This window comes from Pan paniscus, chromosome 1 (genome assembly GCF_029289425.2).
Source record: "Pan paniscus chromosome 1, NHGRI_mPanPan1-v2.0_pri, whole genome shotgun sequence".
Classification (NCBI taxonomy): Eukaryota; Metazoa; Chordata; class Mammalia; order Primates; family Hominidae; genus Pan; species Pan paniscus.
In genome coordinates this window covers 18000849-18027555 of record NC_073249.2, presented here as the reverse complement: position 1 = coordinate 18027555, position 26707 = coordinate 18000849, and the positions used below count along the sequence as shown (strand labels likewise).

Sequence of the window (26707 nt, the reverse complement as noted above, 5' to 3'; positions counted from 1 at the left end):
GCCAGGATCCTGTCTTTAAGAACAACTTCATTCTTACCTCCCTCCCAACATGCTAGTCTCCCTCTCCTGCACCCCCCTCTCAGATACTGTTCTACCCTAAGTCATATCTGGAGGCTCCTGCCAAATCTATTGCATTGAAGATGGCAGCCTGGAGCATGGAGGAAGCGGGTGATGGTGGAGGAGGAGTTGGATGAATCAAGGGAAGGAAGAAAAAAGTCGCATGTGTTAATATGTTATTTATTTTTTATTGCCACAACTTAGAGGTAGGCAATAAAATCCCTAACATAGGCACTCTGTAGGAGAGTAAGAACTGGCCCCAGAGCACAGGGCTAGTAAGTAAAGCCACGGTCTGTCTGAATGCAGAGGCCATTTTTGCTAGATTTTATCATTTGTTCAAATGTTTTCTGCTGTCCCTCTGGGAGAATATACTTCTTGTCCCATCACTCTAAGGCTGGGCCCTCTAACTTGCTTGGGTCAACGAAATGTGAGTGGGATGGATAGTGCCACCTCTCAGGAGAAGGTTTTTTTATTTGTTTGTTTGTTTGTTTGTTTGTGATGGAGTCTCGCTCTGTCGCCAGGCTAGAGTACAGTGGTGCGATCTCGGCTCACTGCAACCTCTGCCTCCCAGGTTCATGCGATTCTCCTGCCTCAGCCTCCCAAGTAGCTGGGACTACAGGCATGCACCGCCATGTCCAGCTAATTTTTATATTTTTAGTAAAGATGAAGTTTTACCACGTTGGCCAGGATGGTCTCGATGTCTTGACATCGTGATCCGCCCTCTTCGGCCTCCCAAAGTGCTGGGATTACAGGCGTGAGCCACTGCACCTGGCCAGGAGAAGGCTTAAGAGCAAGGGTGTGTTTGGGCTGTAGCTCCTTTTCCTCTGCTATGAGTCTACTATGCCTCAAATGAGAAGCTCCTTCAGCCTGAATCCTGAAACGCAGAGGACGGGAAATAGAGTTGCAGGTGACCTGCAATGGGCACTCAGTGTCAGCAAGAAGTAAACGTTTGTGGTTGGAAGCTTCCAAGTTGGGGGGTGGTGTTTGTTACTGCAGCGTCACTAGCTTAAGCTGTCTGATACAACCATTCTCTCACCATTTCACTATCTTTCCTCTCTCTTCTGAGCCTTGCCCTGGTCATTGGCCAAAATGTTTCTATTCTTTCCTTTGGTCACAGAAAAATGAGAAAAAAGAAAAAAAACTTTAAAAATCTAGCAGTGTCCTCTACTAGGTCCATATTTAGACTTCTTTTTAGACTTGATTTTTTTTCGTGGCTTTTCTTGCTTGACTCCCTGAGCTGTAGAGAGGTAGACATTCCCACCATACATTCAACTCCTGGAATAGGGCCCACTATCCAGAGTGAATAAACACTGTTTTACTGACAACCTGCTTTTCCTTTGAACTTCTTTTCTCTATTCTGAACCTTTTTTCTGGATAGTTTGATTTGGCTTAAAATCTATTTCTTCTGCTATAATTCAAAATAGTAGAAACATAAGCCTAGCACTTCTGGAGCCTGTTTTAAAGGGATGGTTTGGGATATTTAGCATACTTCCGGAGCATGTTATCCTCATATCTTCACATGGCCAGTGACAAATGAGGGCCTTGCTCTAGTAGGTTACCCCAAAGTGTAAGAAGTGAAATCGTGTGACTGTTCTAATATAATATTTCATATCAGGTGCAAAGCTAAAGTGGAGCTCTGGTCCTTGCTTCTGATCCTTGGTTCATTTTAGAAACTTCCCTGTCATGTTGCCGGATTAAAAACTAATTCACTTATTCAACAAATATTTATGGGACATACACTGGTAGCCCATGCAAAGATGAAACAAGCAAGGTCTCATCTCCCAAGATGGCACAATTTAGTGAAGGAAGAAGGAAATGTTCTCAGCTGTCCAGGAGGATAAGGTGGGAGGATCGCTTGAGGCCAGGAGTTTTAAACCAGCCTGGGAAACACAATGAGACCCTGTCCTAAAAAACAAATTAAAAAAAAAATAGTAAATACACGATTACAGTAGAACAGAAAGAGATCCACATCTCGTTGGCACAGGGACCCAGAAAAGGGACATCTCAACAGGACTTGAAGGGGGATGTTGCACAATCCAGCATAAGGAAGGGACACTTGAGCTGAGGTTTGGATGACCGTGGGGCACCGGTGCAGCAATGGGAAAGGGCACATCCAGCAGATGAATGGCAAGGGCACAGGCACAGAGGCACACAGCTCCTTGGCAGGTCATGTGAAGGTGGCTTGCATCTTGAGGGTGGGTACCGGCTCTGCCACTGTCTGCCCACTTCAGCAGGAACTGACAAGCCCAAGTCCAAGGGGAGGCATAGATTTCCCAATTACTCTGGGGCTGGCTCCTGCACACGTGAGCTTTTGAAGGTCATTTGGCCCTCACTGACTGCCTTGTCAGAGGAAGAAGCCCCCGTGTGCCTGCGGATATAGCTAATGACCGGAAGTCAGTTTCTGGCAGTACTGCCCATCAGTCCTGCCTCTTTTTATTTTGACTTCAGCATTAAGTTCTAGCTAAGAAAATTTGGTTGGTGGCTCTGACATATCAATCCTGGCAACTTAAAATTCACTGTTAACAAGATAGGTTGCTCCTCCCTGCAAGCCTCGGGGCAGGAGCTCATGGGGAACTCCTAAGCAGTCAGGATTTTGGGAGTCAGAGTCTGAAGCTGAGTTGTGGAAGGGATAAAGAAGAGACCTCTCATCATCACCATCTCCACAAGCATGGACTATACCAAGGCTCAGCATGAATCACTAATTATAGCATAGCTGTCTTTGCATTTGTTGGGCATCCTAACCACTAAATCTGCTAGAGTCCTTTGCTGTGAGCAAAGGAATCCAACTCTGGCTAACTTGAATCAAAAGGAAATTATCAGAAAAATAGGCCAGGCGGAGTGGCTCACACCTGTAATCTCAACGCTTTGGGAGGTTGAGGCAAGAGGATCACTTGAGGCCAGGAATTTGAGACCAATCTGGGCAACACAGCAAAACCTCATCTCTACAAAAAGTAAAAATAATAAAATATAAAAATTACTTGGGCATGGTGGCACGTGCCCAACATCCTAGTTACTTGGGAGGCTGAGGCAGGGAGGATCACTTGAGCTCAGGTGTTTAAGCCTGCAGTGCTTCATGATGGCACCACTGCACTCCAGACTGGACAACAAAGTGAGACCCCCATCCCTCCCTCCCAACAAAAAGCAAAAAATATTGCTTTTTTCTTGAGCACTCACATAATCAATACGAACTTTGAGAGCCAGGTTTGAAACTGTAACAACAGGGAGCACGTAGATAGCACTGAGTATGTGCCAGGTGCATTTTACATTTATTAACTCACCTAATCCTCACTATAGCTCTGTTAGGTACTTACTGCTATTACCTGCCTTTTGCATCTGAGGAAAATGAGGGCAGGGAGAGTAAGTGACTCACCTAATGTCACAGAGTCAGTGAGCTGGGATTCAAACCCAGGCATTCTGGCTCCCAAGGCTTCCCCAAGTGTGAAGAAGCAGCATATACAGGAATGCTCTGATAGCAGGGGTCTGCTCAAGGAACTATGGAACAAACACCCATCTCTCCAGGTCTCTTTGTCTCTTTGTTCAGTTTTGAATTCCAAGGAGTTGTCATCCTGCTGGCCTAGAATAGGGTGTTAACGAATCCACTGAAAAGGAATGTTTTTAAAAAGAGACTTTATTCCAACCAGCAGTTTGCCAACCGGGGAGACTCAGCCTTCAGTATAAAACAAAGGCACGTCTGCCAGAACAAAGAGAAGGGCTATCTTGCATAGAAAAAGTTTCTGCTTAGATTCTAATCCCAGTTCCCATTGCATCTGAGGGATGCAAGCTTGTTCAGTTCTGATTTGCTGATGTTAAAGTTGACCACAGGTCACAGTTCATTGGTCAGGTTCAGGTGGCAGAATGAGGACTTCGGCAGCAGTTGATTCTGGCAGTGTGAGCAGGAACAGACAGCTAAGAAGGCCCCAACATTGAGCTACTGTTCGGCTAGCACAGGGCATGTAGGGAAACTGCAATAGGCAAGTGGCTTTCAGCGCCACTCAGAATTCAGACCCGGATAGCCCCTCAGGATCCATCTCGAAGGGCTGGCTCTCTCAGGGTTCACACAGGCATGTGCCTACCCCTTGTCAGGGTGAAGGCAGTGGTACTGGAGTCCTAATTCCAGCCCTACCAGGCTGTGCTCAGTGGAGAAAAGGCAGCTTCTCAAAGCAAAATTGGGATACTGTTATAGAGGATAATGGAAGGTCAACAGCAGAAAAACAATGGTCCCTGCAGCTGTCGGGGAAGCTCTCTCTGGGGTTCTCATTCTACCCGGAACCACCATGAGTAGAGTGCCAGTCCCTGAACCCAGGGCCTTCCATGCACACCATCATTAAACCTTGAGGCAGGCCTTTGGGGTGGGTATCATCACCCCAATTCACACGTGAGGACACGAAGTCTCACAGAGGGCAAGAAACTAGGTCACGTAAAATTAGGGTTTGAATTCAGGGCCCAACCCTGAAGCCCAGCTCTAAGGGTTGCTGGATAAACACCCAGCAGTGCTCCTGAATGGGTGGCCGGCAGGTTGGGGAGGGTCAGCTTATTCTGCTCGCAGGGCCTAGGCAACTGTGGAGCTGAGCTGGTGCCTGGACTTCCAGAGAGCAGGGCACCTCAGTCACCATCTGCTGGCTCCTAAATCCGAGTTGCTGGCTCAATGGAAAATGTGTGTTGTCCAGCCAGCCAGCCTGTACTCCACGGCGTCCATTCCCGCACCTTCCACCCTTCTCAGGATTCCCAGAGCCTTTATCTGAAAACTCCCTGTGAGAAAGGAGTCTCCCCTCGCCCCTGGACCAGCTCTCCCTCCCACCCTCCTACACTGGAGGGATCTGAGAAAAGAAAAGGAAGGAAAGTCAGAAGGGAGAATGGCTCTTGTTTTCCTCATCTGAAGTGGGGAAGAATCTAAAACAACCCAAACAAGTGGAACCCAGGAGCTCCCACCACGGCAGGACCCCCAGGAAGTCTGTGTTCCAGCCCCCAGTGCAGGACCAGGGAGTGAGCTGGGATGAACAGGCAGCGAGGGGAGGCCACATCGAGAGTGAGAAGTGGGATCCCTAGTAGGAGACACAGAGGATGCCTTGGGCTGCAGCGCTGGGACCTTTGCCTAGGGGAGCCCAGACGCGTCCTGCCCTTTTGCAGCTCCCCAGAGCACACAGCACGAAATCAGTGAATTCAGAAGACACTGTTGAGTGCCCGTTCTGCACAGGCTCTGTACTAGGGACACAAAGATGATTGAACGGCTCACTCTGGAAGTCCTGATCTAGTGAGGGACACAGTCAAGTAGATAAGTAAGTAAGACCTCAGACAGATGATGGCGAGGGCCACAGTCGGAGGTAAGCGAGAGGTGATGGCAGAACAGAGATGAACCACACACGTTCATGGAGTCTGGGGGGAAGACTTCGTGGAAAAGGAGGATTTGAGCTGGACGTGGGCAAGCTGAGCTAGGACTGGAGATGAGTGTGATAAACGGCCGTGACAGCCAGGAGAAGGGCTCATAACTAGGGGAGACGAGAAGGAGGTGGGTCTTCTGGAAGATAGGTGCTTGGGTTGCAGATTCTCCCAGGGAAAAAGAAGGGGATGTTCCCCGTGAGCAGAACTCACCTCTCTCCTGATAGGCGGCTGGCAGTCGCTTGCTGAATGAATACATCGGTGAATGGATGAAGGGCTTGACAGCCAGGCTGAGGCGCTCCCTCTTTGTTCTGCATGAATCACAGCAGTGGAAATCTTGAGCCCAAAGGGCCAGAAGGAGAGACAAGAGTACATTCTGGCAAAAGCAGGATTTCTTCCTGAAGGAGGAGCACATCTCTAGTCGGAACAGGACAGATCGGGCCTGACCTGGATTCCTGGTTTCAGCAGCGCAGCCGTGGACCTCCTTTTAGTCCCTCTGTATTCTTTGCTAGGGTTGCCAGAACAAAGTACCACAAAGTGGGTGGCTTAGAACCACAGAAATATATCGTCTCACAGTTCTGGAAGCCAGAAGACTGAAATCAGGGTGTCGGCAGGGCTATGCTGCCCCTGAGGGCTCTGGGAGGGACCTGCTCCGGCCTCTCTCCCATCTCCTTGTAGATCTTTGGCAGCATAACTCCAATCTTCACGTGGTGCTTTCCCTAGCACCTGTCTGTCTCTATGTCCAAATCTCCCCTCTTCATAAGGACACCAGTCCTGCTGGATTAGGGCCCACCCTAATGACCTCATTCTAACTGAATCATCTCTTCAAGTACAGTCACATTCTGAGGTGCTGGGGGTTAGGACTTCAATGTCTAAATTTTGGGGGACACAATTCAGTCCGTCGCCCTTCCCCTGAGGCTGGTCCAGGATACAGGCTTGCATTGAGCAGTATCTCCAACCATGTGAAAATGCCAGGCAGCCTTCCCCAGCCCAGCACCCCAGAGGCCTAAAATGAAAGCTTGGATGATGGGAAGGTGCTTCTCAGGCTGTCTGGGCAGCTTTCATCATCCTGCTAGAGGAAGGGGACTGCTTTACCCGCACATCCCACGACATCCACGGCTGCCTCATCAGCAAGGCTAATGAGGATGCCCATCTCACAAGCATATGGATCTCGACCAGGAGATCAATCTAAGTCTAAAAACAGAAAGCTGAAAGCTTCCCAGGCAATGGTGTGACCAGGAAGTCGTAGCTGTTTTGTTGGATCCCTCTTTATATTTCACCTGGGAAGACAGCGTTTAAGAAGGTGAAGGAAAATAGCCACATTTAAGCAACAAGGGGGAAGAAAGAAGATGCAGGGAAAAGACCTGCCTCTGTTGGCCCCAGGCTCCCCAAGTGGGGAGTAGGATTTCAGGATAAAAGGAGAAGGAGATCACCTGCCTGGCGGAGGAGTGTGCCTCAGTGGTATCCGTGCCTCCCTCAGGTGGTGCTTAGAAGTCAATTTCTCTGCTTACCCAGGAGCCTCTACCTTTTAATTTTTTTAAAAAATGAGTCATTTACATTTTTCATTTATTTCTACTGTTCTGCCAACAGATGAGGGCATTTTTAACTTATTAGGCATTATTATCAGCCACAGGTTAAAAAAAAAAAAAAAACAATACCTTAGCACTGAGGGGCAGATAAAAAGGTGAGAGAAATCCCCTGTGATCCATTTCACAACCTCCTTTGTGCCCAATGATGGTGTGAAACTCTCAGTGAAGCTTCGATTCCTGTTTTAACACACACCCCATCTCTACTGTCTCCCAAGTGGGACATCAAACTGCAGGAGGCGCAGTGGGAGAGGCGGGGTGGGAAAGGCGGGCAGAAGGAAGCCAAGTGGCTGGGTAGCCAGAAGGACAGTGGGCAAGCTGTCTCTGATCCACGCCAGGCACAAAGGAGCTGCTGTAGTGCTTCTGGAGAGAGACCCAGGCAGGCAGATGCTTGGTTAGTCTGTGGGAACAAGAAAGTAGCTCAGCACTCCAGAGGCCTAAGATGAAAGCTTGGCTGATGGGAAGTGACAGGAGTGAATCTATGGGATCTCCCTTCCTAGAGAAAAGCAAGTCCTGTTCTTTCGTGTTCTCTCCCAGAGGAGAGCTGCCTGCACTTCCCTGCCCTGCCAATCCATTTTTGCTTCCCATGCTCTCCCACTCTCACAGAGACATCTTTGTGAGAGCGTGATCTATGACTGTGTCCACATAATCCCTTCCACCCCTCCATCACATTGGGACCCGTGTTACATGGCACCATATTGCTATTCAAGGCAGTCTTGGTTGCTTCTGCCTCCCCTAGACACCTTGCTCTGTGTGGGACAGGAGCAGGAGGAGGTGGTGGTCAGTGTCTTATCCTCCCATATGTGTCCCCTGCAGTGCAGGGACAAAGCCCAGACTGATGGCAACGTTGCTTTATCAACATTCGCAAAGTGGCTGTGGAGGCTTCCTACACAGCTGCACATTTGAAATCCTGATGAGCTGGAGAGTGGAGCTTGGGTCTGATGAAACCATCATTGGCAGACAGGCAACCCTGCCCAAGCACACAGAATGCCAGGGACAAGGGTCCCCTGGAGAATAAAGATGCAGCTGGAAGATGGTGGGTGGTCTCAGCCCAGCAGCCCTGCCTCCGAGGGATTTTAATGGGAAATTAGGTTTTGTCCTCCTTCCACGTTGGTTGAACATCCAAAGTGCAGTGCAATGGAGTGCAAAGAGCATCGACTTTGGATTCAGAAAAATCTGGGTTTGAGTCCCGGCCACACTACTTACTAGCTGTGTGACTTTGAGCAAATTACTTCCCCTCTCGAGCCCATGCCCTCTTCTGTAAAATGGTGTTAATATGGCACCTCCTTGCTAGGTTATGAGGAATCAGATAAATTCTGCATGTAAAGAGCTCAGCACTTAGCAAGCTGTCAATTGTTATTGTTATTGCTATTAATGGGAAGTCACCAGTTGCTACTGATCCTGTCCCACCGCAGGAGAGGAGAGGCCATCAAGTCCAGGTTGTAACTGGGTTCGGGCAGTCAGACCTTTGTCCTGTGGCACAAAAATGACATTGTTCTCCACAAGATCCACTTTTCTGGCCTCAGCGGGTGGATCTGTGTCTGGTGGATGTTGGTTCTGTGATGGATCTTGTCCTGAGAACTGCCTCATGGGCCCAGTACAAAGCTGACCATCCAGGTAGAAACAGACCCTCAATCAAGCACCATTTATAGTGGGTCCTGTGTACTAGCCTCCGGGCTCTGAGCTGGGGATGCGACACTGGATAAATCCAACATGACTTCATTGAGTGCACAGTCCTCTGAGCAGCAGACATTGAACAGTTCTGTGGCCACATGTGAAATGAGGTTTTTAAAAATGATAAATTTAATTGCCAGTCATAGCAGGCTCAATGATGGCCTCCAAGGACGACGTCCATATCTTTATTCCTGGAACCCGTGAATGTTACCTTACATGGCGAAAGAGCTTTGCAAATGTGATAAATGTGATGAAGTTAAGCATCTTGAGATGGGGAGATTATCCTGCTTTAACCTCACAATCATTGTGGGTCCAGTGTCACCAGAAAGGTTCTTGTAAGAGGGAGATAGGAGGATCAGAGTTAGTCATAGGAGATGAGGATGGAAGCAAGATGTCTTAGTCTTCAGGATGCTATAACAAAATACCACAGACAGGGGGGTTGATAAACAAAAGGAATGTACTTCTCACAGTTCTGGAGGCTAGGAAGTCCAAGATCAGTGCCTAGCAGATTTGGTGGCTGGTAGGATGTTTTCTTGATTCATAGATGGCACCTTCTCACTCTGGGGCCTCACTCTGGGGCCTGTTTTATAAGGGTTCTAATCCCCTTCATGAGGGCTCCACCCTCCTGACCTCACCACCTCCCAAAGTCCCCACTGCTGATACCACCTTTCCTGGGGTTAGGATTCAACATATGAATTTGGGGGAGATGCAAACATTCAGACCATAGCACATGAAGTTGAACGATGCCAGGAAGGGGCCGCAAGCCAAGGAATGTGGGTGACCTCTAGAAGCCAGAAAAGGCACGGAAGAGGATTCTCCCTTAGAGCCTCCAGAAGGAACCAGCCCTGCCCATACCTTGATTTTAGGCTTGTAAGACACATTTTGGACTTCTGACCTCTAGAACCATAAGATGATAAATTTGTGTTGATTTAGGCTACGAGGCTTATGGCAACTTGTCACAGCAGCGATAAGAAACTAATGTCCCATAGGAACCCATGACAGAGTGAGCCTGGGGATTCAGGGAAATGCAGATCCTCCCAGAGAGTTCTCTTCTTTTGCAACAGCCCTAGATGAAGGCAGTGGTGGCGCCTTCAAAGAGATCTAGTCTGTGTTGACAGAGTCGTGGCAGCAGGCTCCATGTAGGGGTTCTGAGAATTGGATGTGGCTTGAAGCACTGAACAGAACACTGGATCAGCATCTGGAGAGCCCCATTCCAATCCCAGCTCTCCTCCTTACTGGCTTAGCGACACAAACACAGGGAGCTGCAGGGACAGGAGCTGATCTTCTGAGCTGCTTTGCCTCAGGGGATCTCCCCCCAACTCTGGGCCACAGCCACTGCAGAGAGAGGCTGCCTGGATCAACCTCTGGCTCCTAGTTCTTCTGCCAATGACCCCTTCTGTTTCTGGGGGGTCACCTTCAGCCTGCAGCCCCCGGCGTAACATACCAGGGGCTGCCACCCAGCATTGCTCCCTTCGTAGCCAATGCTGAGCTGGCTCCTCCCTAAGTGGACATCTACCCAGGGGCGTGCCCTCTCCCCTGTGCCCTTACCATCAATCCCTCATGCTGCATGGAGCAAAGTCTCTGTGGCCTGAATCCTCAGGGCGGGGGACTGGATCCTGGGAGCGGACTGGGAGCGGGGAAGCCGGTGGGGTTGGGGAATCCAGGAGGTCTGGCTGCCACTATTTCATGGGAGAAGGGTCTGCCCAAGTCTCCCTCTCAGGACCCTCCTTTGTCCTATTCTTTCCCCACTTCCAGGGTCTCCACGTGCTCACCTCCTCCCTCTCTCATCCCTGTGAGTCACCTCCAGTGACTCCATGGGTCACACCTTGTTTCCAGTCTCCAGGCCTGTTGCTGCATCTGCCTCAATCGCAGGGTGATCAAGGCTCCCCACCATAATTCTGAGCCTCAGTTTAGGCTGGACGCTAGGGTAGTTATATTTATTCATCATCATTTTTTTTAAGAGACAAGTTTTCACTCTGTCACCCAGGCTGGAGTGCAGTGGTACAATCAAAGCTCAGTGCAGCCTCAAACTTCTGAGCTCAAGCAATCCTTCCACCTCAGCCTCCTGAGTAGCTGGGACTACAGGTGTATACCACCACACTCAGCTAATTTTTGTATTTTTTGTAGTGACAGGGGTCTTGCTGTGTTGCTTGGGCTAGTCTAGAACTCCTGGGCTCAAGTGATCCTCCCACCTTGGCCTCCCAAAGTGTTGGGTTTACAGGCGTGAGCCACCGTGCCAAGTCTGGAAGTTATCTTTATTCTGGTTACTGGGCTCTTGGAACCTAGGCCTGGCCATTGAGAGAAGACTAGAAAACAAAGCTGCTCTCCGCGGACTGGCAAGCGGTGTTGAGATGGTGGGTGGGGGGCTTCCCCAGCTGTTGGCAGGTTGCTCAGTAAAGGGGGAGAGCAGGGCAGGGCAGAGGAACCCTCTGGTGTGCAATAGAGACAGGGCATCAGGAGCGTGGGGCATCAGAAGCCCCATCCAGTGTGACTAAATGTGAACCAGGTCAGTGGCGGCAGTTAACCTAGAAATAGTTAACACCCAGAAGTCATAAAAAGTGGGTCAGTCCTCAGAGTAGGGTCAGACTGCTGGTGCCCGGGACCATATGGGGCTCCATGCCCTAGAAACAGTAGGTTTGGAGTGACCACAAGGCCATTTTAATTATGCCCAGTGTGGGAGAGGATTGAGACTTGAATATCTCAGGGAGCTAGCCAGACAAAAATCTAGAGCAAAATCAATTCACTGACACAAATATTTATGGAGCACATTCTACATGTCAAGTACTATGCTGCCTACCATGTGGCACTCCAACTCTGCTCAAGGCAGAGATCTCCAGCGTGCAGTGGGGCAGCAGGGCAGGGAGCTGATGCAGCTTTCCTGGGCCACCCATCTTTAGAGAGTGAGAGGCCAGGCGAGGTGGCTCAGGCCTGTAATCCCAGTGCTTCAGGAGGCTGAGGCAGGAAGATCGCTTGAGGCCAGGTTTTTGAGGCTGCAGTGAGCTATGATTGCACCACTGCACTCCCGCCTGAGTGGCAGAGAAAGCTCTCCAGATCTCCATCTGTCTCTCTCTCACTCTCCCTGTCTCTCTCTCTCTCTCTGTCTTTGATACAGGGTCTCGCCCTGGGCTCGAGTGATCCTCCTGCCTCAGCCTCCCAAGTAGCTGAGACTAGAGGCACATGCCACCACACCTGGCTAATTTTTAAATTTTTTGTAGAGACAACATCTCACTACATTACCCAGTCTGGTCGTACTCATTATGTTGCCCAGGCTGGTCTCAAACTCCTGGGTTCAAGCAATCCTCCCACCCCGGCCTCCCAAAGTCCTGGGATTACAGGTATGAGCCACTGCTCCAGAACTCCATCTCTTAAAAAAAAAAAAAAAAAAATCGTTTGTTCTTTCACTCCAAAAACCTTTGCTCCTTTTCCACTAGAATTATCAGGTCTGATTTCCACAATGCTATTCCCTGAGCGAGGAGAACTGACTTGTGGTCATTCACACACAAAGGACTGGGTTGAAGAAAAGGACTAGTGTGTGCTTATGAGGACATCCCTCGACAGCGGCTAGCCCTCACACTGCCCATTTTGGCTCTACCATGGCTGCAGACCAGGGCACGGGGCCCTCATGTGGCTGAGCACATGGCAGGCCCCAGTGTGGCTTGCATTGAGGTGACCTCACCAAGGGGGCATCAAAAAGCAGTGGAGGGAAAAATTAGATGGCAAGTCTGATGGACCTGGAAGCAGTGTCCGCTGAACCGTGAGATTGTCCCCCTTTCAGCCAGGCATTAGCCTGCGGTCACGGGTCTCCTTCAAAACCACTCTGTTTTGGGGCTTCTTGCCAAGCTCCTTGGTCTTGCCAAGCAGGAAGAAGGTCAGCAGGCTCTGGGGAGGGCTGGGCTCCTGGAAGGCTGGCGCTGGCTGGGACAGAGCCATCCTGGCCCCTGGTACTGGGCAGATGGTGCGCGACCCTAACTACCCTGCCTCTCAGGCAGAAGCAAGCTTGCTGAGTTCCTCCAGGAAGGTGCTAGCAGCCGTGATGAATCTGCAGGGATCTATCCCACTCTTTGCATGCACCTCAAGCAATTATTTTGCTTTTTATTCAGCCGGGGAGCATTCTTTGAGCTCCTACTTTGTGCAGCACAGTGGGATAGAAATGTAGAGACAAAAGACAAAGTCTCTCCACTGAGGACTGTATGATGAGTGGGAGGTGCTATGAACTGAATGTTTGTGTCCCTTCCAAATTCATACGTTGACGCCTAAATCTTCAATGTGCTGATATTAGGTGGTGGAGGCTTTGGGAGGTAATTAGGTTTAGATGTGCTCACAGCCCCCTCTGATAGAATTAATTCCCTTAAAAAAAGAGAAAGAGACACCTGAACTCTCTCTCAAGCTCTCTCTCTCTCTCTCTCCTCTTGGTGCACACACCAAGGAAAATCCATGCATCTTAGTCCATTTGCATTGCTGTAAAGGAATATCTGAGTCTGGGTCATTTATAAAGAAAGGTGGTTTATGGGGCTCATGATTCTGCAGGCTGTACAAGAAGCATGGCCCCAGCATCTGCTTCTGGTGAGGGCCTCAGGAAGTTTCCACTCATGGTGGAAGGCAAAAGGGAGCAGGCATCACATGGCAAGAGAGGAATCGAGAGAGAGAGGGAGCTGCCAGGCTCTGTTTAACAACCAGTTCTCGTGGGGACTAATACAGTGAGAACCCGCTAAGCAGGAGGGGAGGACAGTACCAAGACACTCATGCGGATCCACCCCTGTGACCAAATACCTCCCACTAGGCCCTACCTCCAAAACTGGGGATCAAATTTCAACATGAGATTTAATGTGGCCAAAAATACTATATCCAAACCATGACACCATGTGAGGACCTAACCCAGAAGAGAGCCTTCACCCAGAACCAACCGCACTGGCATGCAGATCTCACACTTCCAGCCTCCAGAACTCTGAGAAATCCATGTTTGTGGTTGAAGCCCCAGGTCTGTGTATTCTGTTGCTGCAGCCCAAGCTGACCAAGAGAGGAGGGGCCAGCTACGGCCCCAGGGGGCCCATGCTTCGGGTGGGAGTCTTGGGAAGGGGTTGCTATTCTTTCCCTGTCCCTGATAAACTTCAACTTGAAAACCCCTGTCATTAAAGATACCTTCCAGGGCCTGTGAATGATGCTGACTCCTCAGCCTCCTTTTGAGGGTGAGTATCCTGGGATGGGTGGAGTTGTCCTGGGCTCTGCACCCCACTAAGGATGTGGCAAAATTAAGGCTGTCAGGGCAGAAATAATTCGATAAAGGTTCATTGGAAGCCAAGTGTGAGGCTCGACTGGGGAAGACACACCAACAAAGCTGGGCATGTTCCAGAGCCTGTCACAGGTTGGAAGGCTTATCTAGAAAGTGAAGGAGAAGGGAGAGCTCCTCCTATCAGAGTTGTCCTTTTCCATTGATGGCTGCAACACAGAGGTTACATTCATTGGCTACAGATGACAACATACAGGCTAACATTCCATGTGCAAGGCGATCAGTAAAACTTTGTGATTCAGAAACAAATGTGTCATTTTTATTTTGAGACACAGTCTCACTCTGTCACGTAGGCTGGAACACAGTGTCATAATCATAACTCACTGTAACCTCAACCTCCTGGATTCAAGCCATCCTCCTGACCCAGCCTCCCGAGTAGCTGGGACTACAAGCACACACCACCATGCCCAGCTAATTTTTAAAATTTTTTTATAGAGAGAGGGTGAGGATGAGGGAGGAAAGCGGGGCCGGGGAGTGAGGCAGGGAGGTCTCTCTATGTTGCCCAGGCTGGTCTTGAACTCTTGGCCTCAAGCAATTCTCCTGCCTCTGCCTCTGAGTAGCTAGAATTACAGGAATGAGCTACCCCACCTGGCTTCAGTGTCCTTTTCGATGTCAGTAGGTTATGTATTAATCAGTATGTCAACAGTTTGAGGAACTCACAGTAAGATTTGAGGGCCTGGGGATAAGAGCCTTTTCTCAGAGACAGGATGTAAGCCACGAATCACGAGGCCTTTCCCGGGAGGTTAATCCGGAAGCCTGCCAAATGTGACCTGTAGGTTATCAGATGGGTGTCAAACCTGTGCTCTCCAGGACTAGCCACTGGCTAATCACACATGGCAGTTGCAACTTACCCTAAATAATATGAAAAGTCCAGCTCCTCAGTCACATTAGCTACTTCAAGTGCTCAGTACCCACAGGCAGCTAGTGGCTACTGTCAGGGACAGAGCAGACTTGAGACGCTTCTGCCATCACTGTACATTCTATGGGATGTTTCACTGCCTAGGTGCTGGCAACAGATGGTGGTACACTGTGGGCCAGCTATGGAGGGGAGAGCCTAAACCCACTGAGGTGAGGCTGGGAGTGGTGAGGCTCATGGTGTAGGAAAAAGCTTCTCTGAGGAGCTGCACCTCCGCTGATCCTTAGCCTAAGGCTCCTGCTCTCTCTGAGCAGACAGCCTAGACCTTGACCTCTCCTTGCGTGCCGGTGCTCCTGGGGACCGGGCCCCCTTCCTTGTCTTTCCACCTACTCCCTGTGTCTTTTTGTGGGCTTCCTTTGCCATCTTCTCCATAGGTTTTCAGCGGAGGCTGCACTTGCACAGTCCAGGGGATCTCAAACTGCATCAGAACCCCCTGGAGGGCTTGGTAAACCGCAGACTCCAGGGCTTCACCCACCACCTCTGATCAGCAGATCTGGGGTGCAGCCAGAGACGGTGCACTTCAACAAATCGCCCAGTGATGCTGATGTTGCTGGTCTAGAACCACACTTTGACAACCGTTGGTGTGGTCTAAAGAATCCCATTCACTGATTCATGCATTCAACAAATATTTATTGAATGCCACCATGTGCCGGGTACTCTTCCAGTGCCAGGATAAGCTGTGAGCCACCCAGCAAAGCCCTTGTCCTTCATTCTAGGACATGGAGATGGACAGCAAACAAGTTTTCTAGGTTGGGTGGTGACGACTGTTAGGAGGAAGAATAAGCTAGGGGAAGGCGAGGGGTATATTGCACAAGGTCGTGAGGAAAGTCCTCACTGACACAGTGACGTCTGAGCAGAGACCTGGGAGGGGACTTGGGGGAGCAGGAGACCCTGGCCCTTCTGACTCTGCTTTGTTCTATCCTCAGCTTTTTAATGTGGAAAATGAGAGTCATGTAAAAATCAAGGTCACAGTCTGGATGGGCGTGATGGCTCACACCTATAATCCCAGCAATTTGGGAGGCCAAGGTGGGAGGATCACTTGAGGCCAGGAGTTTGAGATCAGCCTGGGCAACACAGCCTCCGAGACACCATCTGTACTAAAAAACGCAAAAATTAGCTGGAGGCTGATTTGGGAGGATCACTTGAGCCTGAGAGGTTGAGGCTGCCGTGAGTCATGATTGAGCCACTGCACTCTAGCCTGGGCAACACAGTGAGACCCTGTCTCAAAAAAAAAAAAAAAATCAAGGTCACAGTCTACTCAATAGCTAGGTTTTAAAGACAAATTCAATTGTGTGTGTATGTGGTTCGTTACAAAGAGGCCTGGTGCCAAAAGCCATAGGTTTGAGCTCAGCTTGCAGTTTCACCCTTGGGCCACAGCAACTGATCCTCGTGCTTCAGAAGCTTCTGCTGGTCACACCCCTCTCTGCAGGGTGAGGAGTCCCCAGGGCTAAGGGTACCAGGCTAGGAGCCTGTGTGCCCCTTTAGAGGATGCCCTAGGATTACCAGTCCATACACCTAGTCCAGTTCCAGGACCCACAGCCCCCTTCCTGTCCATCCCTCAGGGCAGACCAGGCCCCAGGGTTTGCACCCCAGGCCAGGAGATGACTGTGTAGGGATGGGGTGGACGGAACTTGACCTGGGGTCTGGAATGTCCATACAAGCGTGTACTGATTACGGATAGAGGGGGCCAGGCCAAGCCAAGGACTCTATTTATCTTCTTGTCTTGGGCTCTGCAAACATCAGGGGCAGACCTGTTTGCTTCAACCCGTTAGTTGAGTGCTCCTTACCTCTATCCAGCTTTGGGGATGAGAAAGGAGAGTGTAGGCCAATCTACCACTGTTGGAAAAATAAACAAATGTTGTAGAGATCATTGGTCAGTGGTGGTCCCTTCATCAATGAGAACAGCAGATGCGTGGGATCAGTCCTATCCCCTCTTATAAACATAAGCTTTTATGATGAAGTGCAAATTTTCTCTCTGTGCCTTTCACAACTAATTTTTCTTTTCAACATGTGATATCTTTTTCAGGCACAACTATCTCAGGCCTTAAATGGAGTTTCAGATAAGGCAAAGGAAGCAAAGGAGTTTCTGGTTCAGCTAAAGAACATATTGCAGCAGATCCAGGTGAGCACAGCTCTGGCGTCGGGAGAAATACTCAGTGTGGAAAGTTTGCACGTTGTGCATCGTATTAAGAAGAAAGGGGCGGGGCACGGTGGCTCACACCTGTAATCCCAGCACTTTGGGAGGCCGAGGCGGGCAGATCACCTGAGATTGGGAGTTTGAGACCAGCCTCACCAACATGGAGAAACCCGTCTCTACTAAAAATACTAAAAATTAGCCGGACGTGGTGGTGCATGCCTGTAATCCCAGCTACTCTGGAGTCTGAGGCAGGAGAATCACTTGAACCTGGGAGGCGGAGGTTGCAGTGAGCCGAGATTGTGCCATTGCACTCCGGCTTGGGCAACAAGAGAGAAAGTCTGTCTCAAAGAAAAGAAGAAGAAGAAGAAGAAGAACAAGAAGAACAAGAAGGAGAAGGAGAAGGAGAAGGAGGAGAAGAAGAAAGGAAAAGTCTTTAGGTTATGTGTCCTACCCTATAGCCTTGGGTGCTGAAAGTATCACATATTCAACTCATTGGCACACAAGCGACACCTGATACAGAAAAGGACTTTTACATGGAGCCAGTTAGAGAGAGCTGGAAAGATGTGATCTAGCACTCTACGTGCCATATCGTCCTTTGTGGCATCTGTATATGGTGCTTTTGTGGCCGAATATGCCCATGTCATCAATGCATCAAAATATAAATGCATCATTTTCTAAACAAATGTGTTTACTAAACTCTTATGCTGTGTCATGTACTGAGCCCAGCACAAGATACAAAGATCAATGAGGCACCATCTGTGGCCTCAGGGTCTGTCTATAGGGGAGAACGTGCACACACAGGTGCTCCTGTGTGAATGTGCACACATAGAGGAACTGCTCATAAGATAAGAAAGCATTAACATATCTGGAGGAATAAGAGGGACTGAGGGCCCTTGAATTCTTTTTTTTTTTTTTTTTTTTTGAGATGGAGTCTCACTCTGTCGCCCAGGCTATAGTGCAATGGCACGATCTCAGCTCACCGCAACTTCCGCCTCCCGGGTTCAAGCGATTCTCCTGCCTCAGCCCCCTGAGTAGCTGGGATTACAGGCATGTGCCCCTACACCCAGCTAATTTTGTATTTTTAGTGGAGACGGGGTTTCTCCATGTTGGTCAGGCTGGTCTCCAACTCCCGACCTCAGGTGATCCACCCGCCTTGGCCTCCCAAAGTGCTGGGATTACAGGCGTGAGCCACCGCGCCGGACCTGTTCTATTACTTTAAATACACATACACACACACACACACAATGTATGAGATTATGCTGTGAACAACGTGTATCCTGCCTTTTTTCTTTCTTAACAGTCTCTCATGAGCATTTTACCATGGCATTAAAAGTGCCCTATGAACAAGATTTGAATGACTACAGAATATTCTGCCATATGGCTGTGCTGAGATTCATAGTAACTGCCTTAATTCATATAAATATTGTCTCTAATTTAACAACATTATAGAGAAATCTAGGATGAACTTCTCTGAAATATATCTTTGTCTATAGCACTCACCAGATTTTAACATCTTCCCCCCTAAAACTCTCTGCTTCTTCCCAACCAACCCCCGACCTCTGCCAGGAAAATGGACTGGACTACGAAGCCTGCCTGGTTGCTCAGTGTGATGCCCTTGTGGATGCTTTAACTCGTCAGAAAGCCAAGCTGCTCACCAAGGTGACTAAAGAGAGGGAACACAAGTTGAAGGTAGGTACCTGGGGGACTGACACATTGAATCCCTGCCACATCCTCTGCACCCAGCGTGGGGTGGAGCACAGAGTAGGCACTGGGTAAATAACAGCTAAGTGAGTGAGTGAGCTAATGAATGAATGAGGCAAGGAAGGGATGCACCAGCTGGTTCAGTTACATTCATGTGACCTGACAGAGACCAATCAATATGCCCTGTATCTTGAGGGTTTCAAGTCAGAAGTCCACCCTCTCCCTCCCTGTTTCTGTCTAAGGGACTATTCTTGTTCTCATTTTGCAGAGCAGAAGTGACCAATGACAGTGACTAGCCCTGACCCTGTTCAGGTCTCCAGCTCTGTCCCCTTCTTCAGGTTCTCTCTGATATCTCGTGTACTCAGCAGTCAGCAATAACATACACAGCCAGTTCCCACCAAGGGAAGACGAGACTCTCCCCTCACATCACACTGAGTCCCTAACTCAGCCAGGCACCCATGAACTCTCTGAGTTGATGACGGGCTGTCACTGTCTGAGGAGCTCCATCTATGCTAGAGACATTTCATAACTGGACCAGAAAATATTACTGTCAAGAAAAGGAGGAATGCATGCTGGAAATGATCCCATGGTTCATAAGTGAGGGGGCTAAGACCATTGTGTTATCCAGGGCCACTGAGTGGTCGGAAGCCAGCCAAGAAGCTGGTCACTGATTGTATGGAGAGTTCCAGATTATGCTGTTTCTCTGCATGACTATCATGAGTTTAGAAATGTTTCTGTGTTGGGTGTTGAAGCCCTGCTTGTTGGGAAGTGAGTCCACTTATTTCCCAGCAAAGAGGACACATGGAGCTTAGCAGCAGAGCCGAGAGAGGAGCTGGTGTAAGGTGGTCCAGGCCAGCGCCGCCTCTTCCAGGCTGTATTGGCACTAGTTCCCTGACTCTTCTGGTGGCCTGCCTGCCCTTCCTCTCATGAGACAGTTACTTAGAGGAGTCTTTCCCTTGCAGATGGTTTGGGACCAGATCAATCACTGCACACTGAAGCTGCGCCAGTCCACTGGACTGATGGAGTACTGCCTGGAGGTGATCAAGGAGAACGACCCCTCCGGGTTCTTACAGGTGAGCCTGTCCCTGGAAGACACAAAGTGGGCTTCCTCCAACTGTCCCACTGTTCCCCAAATCAGCCCAAGTTCTAGGCAAGATCCTTTCACGGCTTGGATTGAGTAGATTCTCCTTTGCTCAATGATTCCAGAAGACCTAGGCTCTCACCTTGGCTCTGACTCTCACTAGATGTGACCTAATTTGCATCATGCATGAAACGAGGAGGTGAAATGACATCGTCTCTAGGGCTGAAATGCCTCACTGCAACATTTTCCCCAAAAGGACAGTCTTGCCAAACAAGCTGGACAGATTGCACCAGAAGAAGCAAGTTAGCAGAATCCACATGGCCCATTATCTCAATGTGCAGAGTCCTGCAGGCCTGGCTGGTGACCAGCTGCCTACAGAGACAGTGCGATTTTCTCGGGGCCATCTCTCCTGCATTCAGGCTGACTCAGGGTCATGAGTATCTCTCAGGAACATGGCAGTGATTCAGCCTCTGTCGGTGGGGAAAATGATGAATCCCTTTGATTATTTCCCAAGAAAGATACACGAGACCCTGGCTCGACAGGGACACGTGCAAATGTCTGATAAGCAGGACTTTCCAGCAAAGGGGAGCAGAACCATGGGTGTGATGCAGTCAAGTTTGGAGCAGAAGTCGCAGAACAACTCAGAGGAAACACACGGGCAGGGGGCAGATGTGGGCTTCAAAACTTTAGGGGTGTGGAATATGCTTTCTTTAGACACTGGGGCAAACTGCTAGTATGTTTCACTTTGCAAAGTACTAGATCTAGGAAGACAGATCTAATGAAGGATGCATTTGTGTATTTAAAAAACATCTTGTATTTCTCAATAGTGTTTGCTACAATCTCTTTAAGCATCAAGTGCTTCTTTTCATTTCATGTGATTATGAAATACGATTGAAACAATATTTCAATGCATTTTTAGACAGCCTGTGCTGGGTGGACAGGAGTCATTTAATCTCTGCCATGGCTCCAGAGCACAACCCTTTTCTGTCTCTGAGTCCCATAGAGACAAAGCCCCCACCTCTTCCTCACCCCTGGCTGCACAATTTTTCCTTTGCAAAGCAAAACCTTAAACTCTTTGCTCCCCTTTAAGATCTCAGATGCTCTGATCAAGCGCGTCCAGGTGTCTCAGGAGCAGTGGGTCAAAGGCGCCCTGGAGCCGAAAGTGTCTGCGGAGTTTGATCTGACTTTGGACAGCGAGCCGCTGCTGCAGGCCATCCACCAGCTGGACTTCATTCAGATGAAATGTAGGGGTGAGCCGTGGTTGGCCCCAGTTCAATCAGTGCTTCTTTCAAAAGAGGCATGCAGTCTGAGGGGCCAGCTCGGTGCCACAGGGAGACCTGTGATGCACGGAGTGTGGCAGGGTGGGAGAGTAGGAACGCCAGGGTCACGGACCTAGGTTCAAGTCCCAGCTCAGCCCCTGACAGCCATGTGAGCTGGGATGAGAAGCACCAGTCAGAATCTGAGGCTTCCCATTTGTGAAAAAGACAATCATTTGTTCAACGACAATCATTTGTTCATTCAGAAGTGCTTGGAAAGTGTCTACTATGTGCCAGGCACTATTCCACATGCTCAAGATGCGGTTGAACAAGTCTACCAACTCACAAGATTGGGCTTACGCTCTCGAGAAGGAAATAGACACTAAACAAATGTATAATAGAATGTTGGATGGTGGCAGGTGCTATGAAGAGGAATCACAGGAAGGGCCAGCAGTAGATGCCATGGGGTGAGATTTGAGGTGAGGAGGAGGAAGTGGTGGCAGAGGAGGAGGAGGTGGAGGAGGTAGTCATGGAGGAGGAGATGGAGGAGGAGGAGGAAGAGGTAGTGGAGGAGGAGGACATAGTGGAGGAGGAGGAGGTGGTGGCTGAGATAATGGAGGAGGAGGAGGAGGAAGTGGTGGCAGAGGAGGAGGAGGTTGAGGAGGTAGTCATGGAGGAGGAGATGGAGGAGGAGGAGGTGGAAAAGGAGGAGGTGGTGGCTGAGATAATCGAGGAGGAGGAGGAGGAGACGGAGGAGGAGGAGGAGACGGAGGAGGAAGAGGTAGCGGAGAAGGAGGAGGTAGTGGAGGAGGAGGAGGAGGTGGAAGAGGAGGAAGTGGTGGCTGAGATAGTGGAGGAGGAGGAGGTAGTAGAGGAGGAGGAGGGGGTAGTGGAGGAGGAGGACATAGTGGAGGAGGAGGAGGTGGAAGAGGAGGAGGTGGTGGCTGAGATAATGGAGGAGGAGGAGGAGGTAATGGTGGAGGAGGAGATGGAGGAGGAGGATGAAGAGGTAGCGGAGGAGGAGGTAGTGGTAGGAGGAGGTGGAAGAGGGGGAGGTAGTGGCTGAGATAGTGGAGGAGGAGGAGGAGGTAATGGTGGAGGAGGAGATGGAGGAGGTGGAGGAGTGGAGATGGAGGAGGAAGAGGTAGCGGAGGAGGAGGAGGTAGTGGAGGAGGAGGAGGTAGTGGAGGAGGAGGTGGAAGAGGAGGAGGTGGTGGCTGAGATAGTGGAGGAGGAGTAGGTAGTAGAGGAGGAGGAGGGGGTAGTGGAGAAGGAGGAGGTGGTGGCGGAGGAGGAGGAGGTGGAGGCAGTAGTGGTGGTGGTGGTGGAGGAGGAGGAGGAGGAGGAGAAGTAGGGAGAAGAATCTAGGCGAAGCGTTTTGCAGGCAGCAGAGGGATAGCAAGTCCAAAGTCCCTGAGGCAAGAATCAGTTTTCTCTGTCCCAAGAGCAAGAAGGTCAGAGGTGAGAGCAGAATGAGCAAGGTGGGTTCAGAGACCCTAGAGGGTTAAGTAAAGTTTGCATAACTTGCCCCATTATGAAATCAGCAAATGCTGGCCAGAACCAGAGTCCTACTCTGCATGCTGCCCCTCCACAGATGTCAAGGGAGGGGAGGTAAAGCTCTTTGGTTTTTGTGGACTGAGGGCCACACTTGCAGAATCTGTGAACTCAGGAAGTCCTTACCTGCATAATTTGTGGCCATTTTAAACTAAAGAAGGAAGTCTCTCTCACATTGCCGTGCTCACTCCCACACAGCTTGCACCTCCAGGAAGGTCTGGAAAGGCCATTTGCCCCAGGTGTAAATGACACGCAGTGCTGAGAAGCAGGAGGAGCCTGGCAGAGTGGAGGAGCTGCAGTGGAAGAGAGAGGTCCCCTTGGAAAGTGGGGGTGTGGAGGGGGGGCTTAGGGCTACTCCAGATGCTGCTTCTAGCTGGATGTGGTCACTGGACTGGTCAGGGGTAACTGGACTGGATGGGGTCACTGGCTGGTCAGCGTTCAGAGAGGAAGCGGGAGAGCAGAGCAGCAGGGCCCAGGGGATGGAGCGAGGACTCCTACCGGCTCGTTAACTGAGCCTGGGAGTCAGTCTGTGCTCAGCCGGTCCCGTGCCCAGATTCTTGGAACCAAATTGAAATATGTACTTTTAACAAAACCAGTGTTTCGATTTTCCCTTAAAAATAAAAAAAAAGGTCAAAGTGGACTCTATCGATTTCTAAAATCTCTTGAGCCTGAATAGAGCTAGAAAATTTGTAAACTTCTCCCACTCTCACCTTAATAGGACTTCTGATACAACTGATTCAAATCCTTAGTTCTTTAGGTTGACTGTCCAATACTCGAGACTTGCTTCTGTTGCCTGGATCTTGTCCCCTGACCTTTTAAATGCTTCCAGCCAAAGGTTTAAAGGCATCTCCCCTCACCTTCCCAGTTCCAGGCATGAGCTGCAGGCTGGCTGCCACTTAGCTGTGGGCCCTGCAGAGAGGATTCCTAGGGACTTGTGCCACGCACAGGGAGCCTGGACTCTGTTGGAACTGTTGATGCGTTCCTCATGAGTCTGAGTCAAAACCAGTGGTTCTCAGTGGGCAGATGGGAAAGAGGACATCCTTCCTTAGGGCCATAGGCTCAGAGGAGTGGGGCCATCTGCCACGGCCCCCTGAGATTCCAGGAAGGACAACCCCTAGGTTTGAGAAGTGCAGGTCACCTGTGCTTGGCTTCATCCCCAGACCACCTGGAGACTGACTCCTGGGCGTCTGGGAGTGACTACAGGGTGGCCAGGGAGGGAATTTAGCCTGGCTGTCCTCTGGGGGCCAGGACCCCTGGGATGGGGTGGGGTGGGGGACCGGGCTGGGGCTCTCGGAGGGTTTCCTGCCCTAACTCATGCGTGTCCCCCTCGCAGTGCCACCCGTCCCCCTACTGCAGCTGGAGAAATGCTGCACCCGTAACAACAGCGTCACGCTGGCCTGGAGGATGCCACCCTTCACCCACAGCCCCGTGGACGGCTACATCCTGGAGCTGGATGACGGTGCCGGGGGACAGTTCCGGGTGAGGCCTTGCTGCTTATTTGGCAGGGATTGAGGGTACCAATGCAGAGGCAAGAGTGGCTCCCACTGCCCCAGACTCTGGTTCAGCCCATGGGGACATTGTGTTGCCATCCTGAGGGGACACTGGCCAAAAGGATAAAGAAGGCTGGCGGAGATGGGGCTTCCCTCCCAAGGGCTAGGTCTGGGAGGACTGACACAGGCGTGGGGCTGGAGGAGAACTCAGAGAAGGTGTTTCCTGCACCCACCTCCTTTCCCGTTTACCCCCAGCCCCTCACACAGCAACACATTCCCTCAGCGGGTTGTATCACACCTTGTCTTGTCTCATCCTCTAATTATTTCACCCGGCTCTGTCTTGTCTTGGGAGGTATCATTTCTGGAGATGAGGAAGCACTGTCTGACCCTCATATACCTGGCAAGGTACTGGGCATATAGAGGATGCTGGATAAATGGTTGTTGAATCGGGACAACATTCTGCAGTCATGTCCCTGCTGATAGACTATCATGGGGGCAATAAGGGTTCTTAGTGAGCCAGAAATGCATCTTCTACTCCCCATCTGCTAGAAACCCTGGAGCAGGACTCCACCCCAACCCAGCCCTAATAGAGCACTACCTCGAGATTTCACGCCGTGACGTTCAGGCGGACATGAATGCCAGGGAGCACAAACTCTGGGCCTTCTCAGATCACCTGGTTCCTAGCCCAGAGAAGATTAAATAAACACTCATTCCAACAAACCACTGCAATCATAACAACACTCGCATCTCTTCTTCTGGGAAGTTGCACCCATTTAACAAACCTTGCCGAAGGTCAACATTCCCTTAGTTTCTCTCAAAGAGATGTACATATGTGTTGTTTTACTTTGTGTTTGAAAAATACAGGAATGTAAGAATTACGGAAATAATTGCAGCACTTCCTTGGGAATTACTGAGTCCCATGTGAATATGGGCCAATTAGGGAGGTAAGATGAGATAGCTTGAGCCAGGTCACTGAGTGCAGACCCCAGTCACTCCTGTTGTGCAAATCAGCCAAGAACTGAAAGAGCTCGTCCACCCGAAACCAAGAGGAGAGCCAGTATTTTTGAAATGGGAAGAAAGAAAAGGCTGTTTGGAAATATTAAAAGAAGCAGCCACAGAGCTTAAAAATGGTCCCTCCTCTTTGAGACATGGCCACTAACAAAAGCTAGACCTAAGGGCTAGGGTTTATAAGGAAGAGGGTCTTACAGTGGGAAAAGTGTGGATGTTGCATGCAGACAGACCTGGATTTGAGCTGTGGCTCCTATATGGATTAGCTGTGATCTTAGACCACATTATTTAATTAGCAGAAAATAATGACATGGGAGAGGCAAAAGGCTATGCATTTGGGGGGTTGAATAGGACAAAGGTAACTTTGAAGCGAATGGAGAACAAGATCAATCTTTAGAAAAGTATCTTTGGGGGCCAGGCACGGTGGCTCACACCTGTAATCCCAGCACTTTGGGAGGCCAAGGCGGATGGATCACTTGAGGTCAGCAGTTTGAGACCAGCCTGGTCAACATGGTGAAACCCCATCTCTACTTAAAATACAAAAATTACCCGGGCATGGTGGCGGATGCCTGTTGTCCTAGCTACTCTGGAGGCTGAGGCACAAGGATCACTTGAACTTGGAAGGCAGAGATTGTAGTAAGTCAAGATTACACCACTGCACTCCAGCCTGGGTGACAGAGTAAGACTCTGTCTCAAAAAAAAGAAAAAGAAAAGAAAGAAAAGAAAAGTATCTTTGGGGCCAGATGCAGAAATGTCTCACCCTTTGGAAAGACCAGAAAACAGCAGCTCCAGGAGGGCTAAGGAGTGGAAGATGCCAGCCTCAGGGGTGGGAGGAGACAAAGGAGTGGATGTGCCCGTGGCTCAATAGTCTTGTTGACCAGGTAGACCTTGGCAGAGTCAGGATGTTCCTGGTCAGTATCCTGGCTGGCTGCAGACCCGGGAAGCCTGCCTCACCAGGACCCCATCACGCCTCGCCGCCTCACAGGCAGAGGGGCCAGGCAGCCAGTAGTAAGGCATTCATGCCCAAGTTGGTCAAGTTCTGTGAGCCAGCCATGACTGAATGTAATTTCCCTTTTTAATAACTTCTATTTGGGTAAGAATTTTTTTTTTAATTTTTTGGCTGGGCATGGTTGCTCACACCTGTAATCCCAGCACTTTGGGAGGCCAAGGCAGGAGGATCACCTGAGGTCAAGAGTTCGAGACCAGTCTGGCCAACAAATAGGGAAACCCCATCTCTACTAAAAAAAAAAAAATATATATATATATATATATACATATAAAAATTAGCTGGGCATGGTGGTGCATGCTTGTAGTTCCAGCTACTTGGGAGGCTGATGCAGGAGAATCACTTGAACTCGGGAGGCGGAGGTTTCGGTAAGCCGAGATCACGCCACTCCACTCCAGCCTGGCAACAGAGCAAGACTCTGTCCCTCAAAAAAATAAAAACAAAAATTGTTTAGAAATGGGGCCCTGCAATGTTGCCCAGGCTGGACTCAAGTGATGCTCCCACCTCAGCCTCCTGAGTAGCTGGGACTACACCTGGCAATAGCACTTTTAATGTCAATGTGTTTCCAGAAGCCATTT

The 26707-nt window shown here is 49.9% G+C and overlaps 1 protein-coding gene and 1 pseudogene across 4 annotated transcripts in view; one reads left to right on the top strand and one right to left on the bottom strand.

Annotated features, from left to right (window-relative positions):
* The window catches only part of TRIM67 (tripartite motif containing 67), a 60818-nt gene that overhangs the window by 17192 nt on the left and 16919 nt on the right, over positions 1-26707 (top strand). For 2 of the 4 annotated variants that reach the window (XM_055102862.3, XM_055102804.2), the window contains exons 2-6: positions 16923-17018; positions 18600-18722; positions 19697-19807; positions 20906-21059; positions 23959-24104. In XM_055102862.3, the coding sequence (XP_054958837.1) occupies positions 16923-17018; positions 18600-18722; positions 19697-19807; positions 20906-21059; positions 23959-24104 (630 nt within the window). Of the gene's footprint in view, positions 1-16922; positions 17019-18599; positions 18723-19696; positions 19808-20905; positions 21066-23958; positions 24105-26707 lie in introns of all 4 variants that reach the window. The other 2 variants (XM_034948903.4, XM_055102800.2) reach the window with 1 other exon arrangement.
* LOC134728987 (uncharacterized) lies at positions 5100-5848 on the bottom strand (annotated as a pseudogene).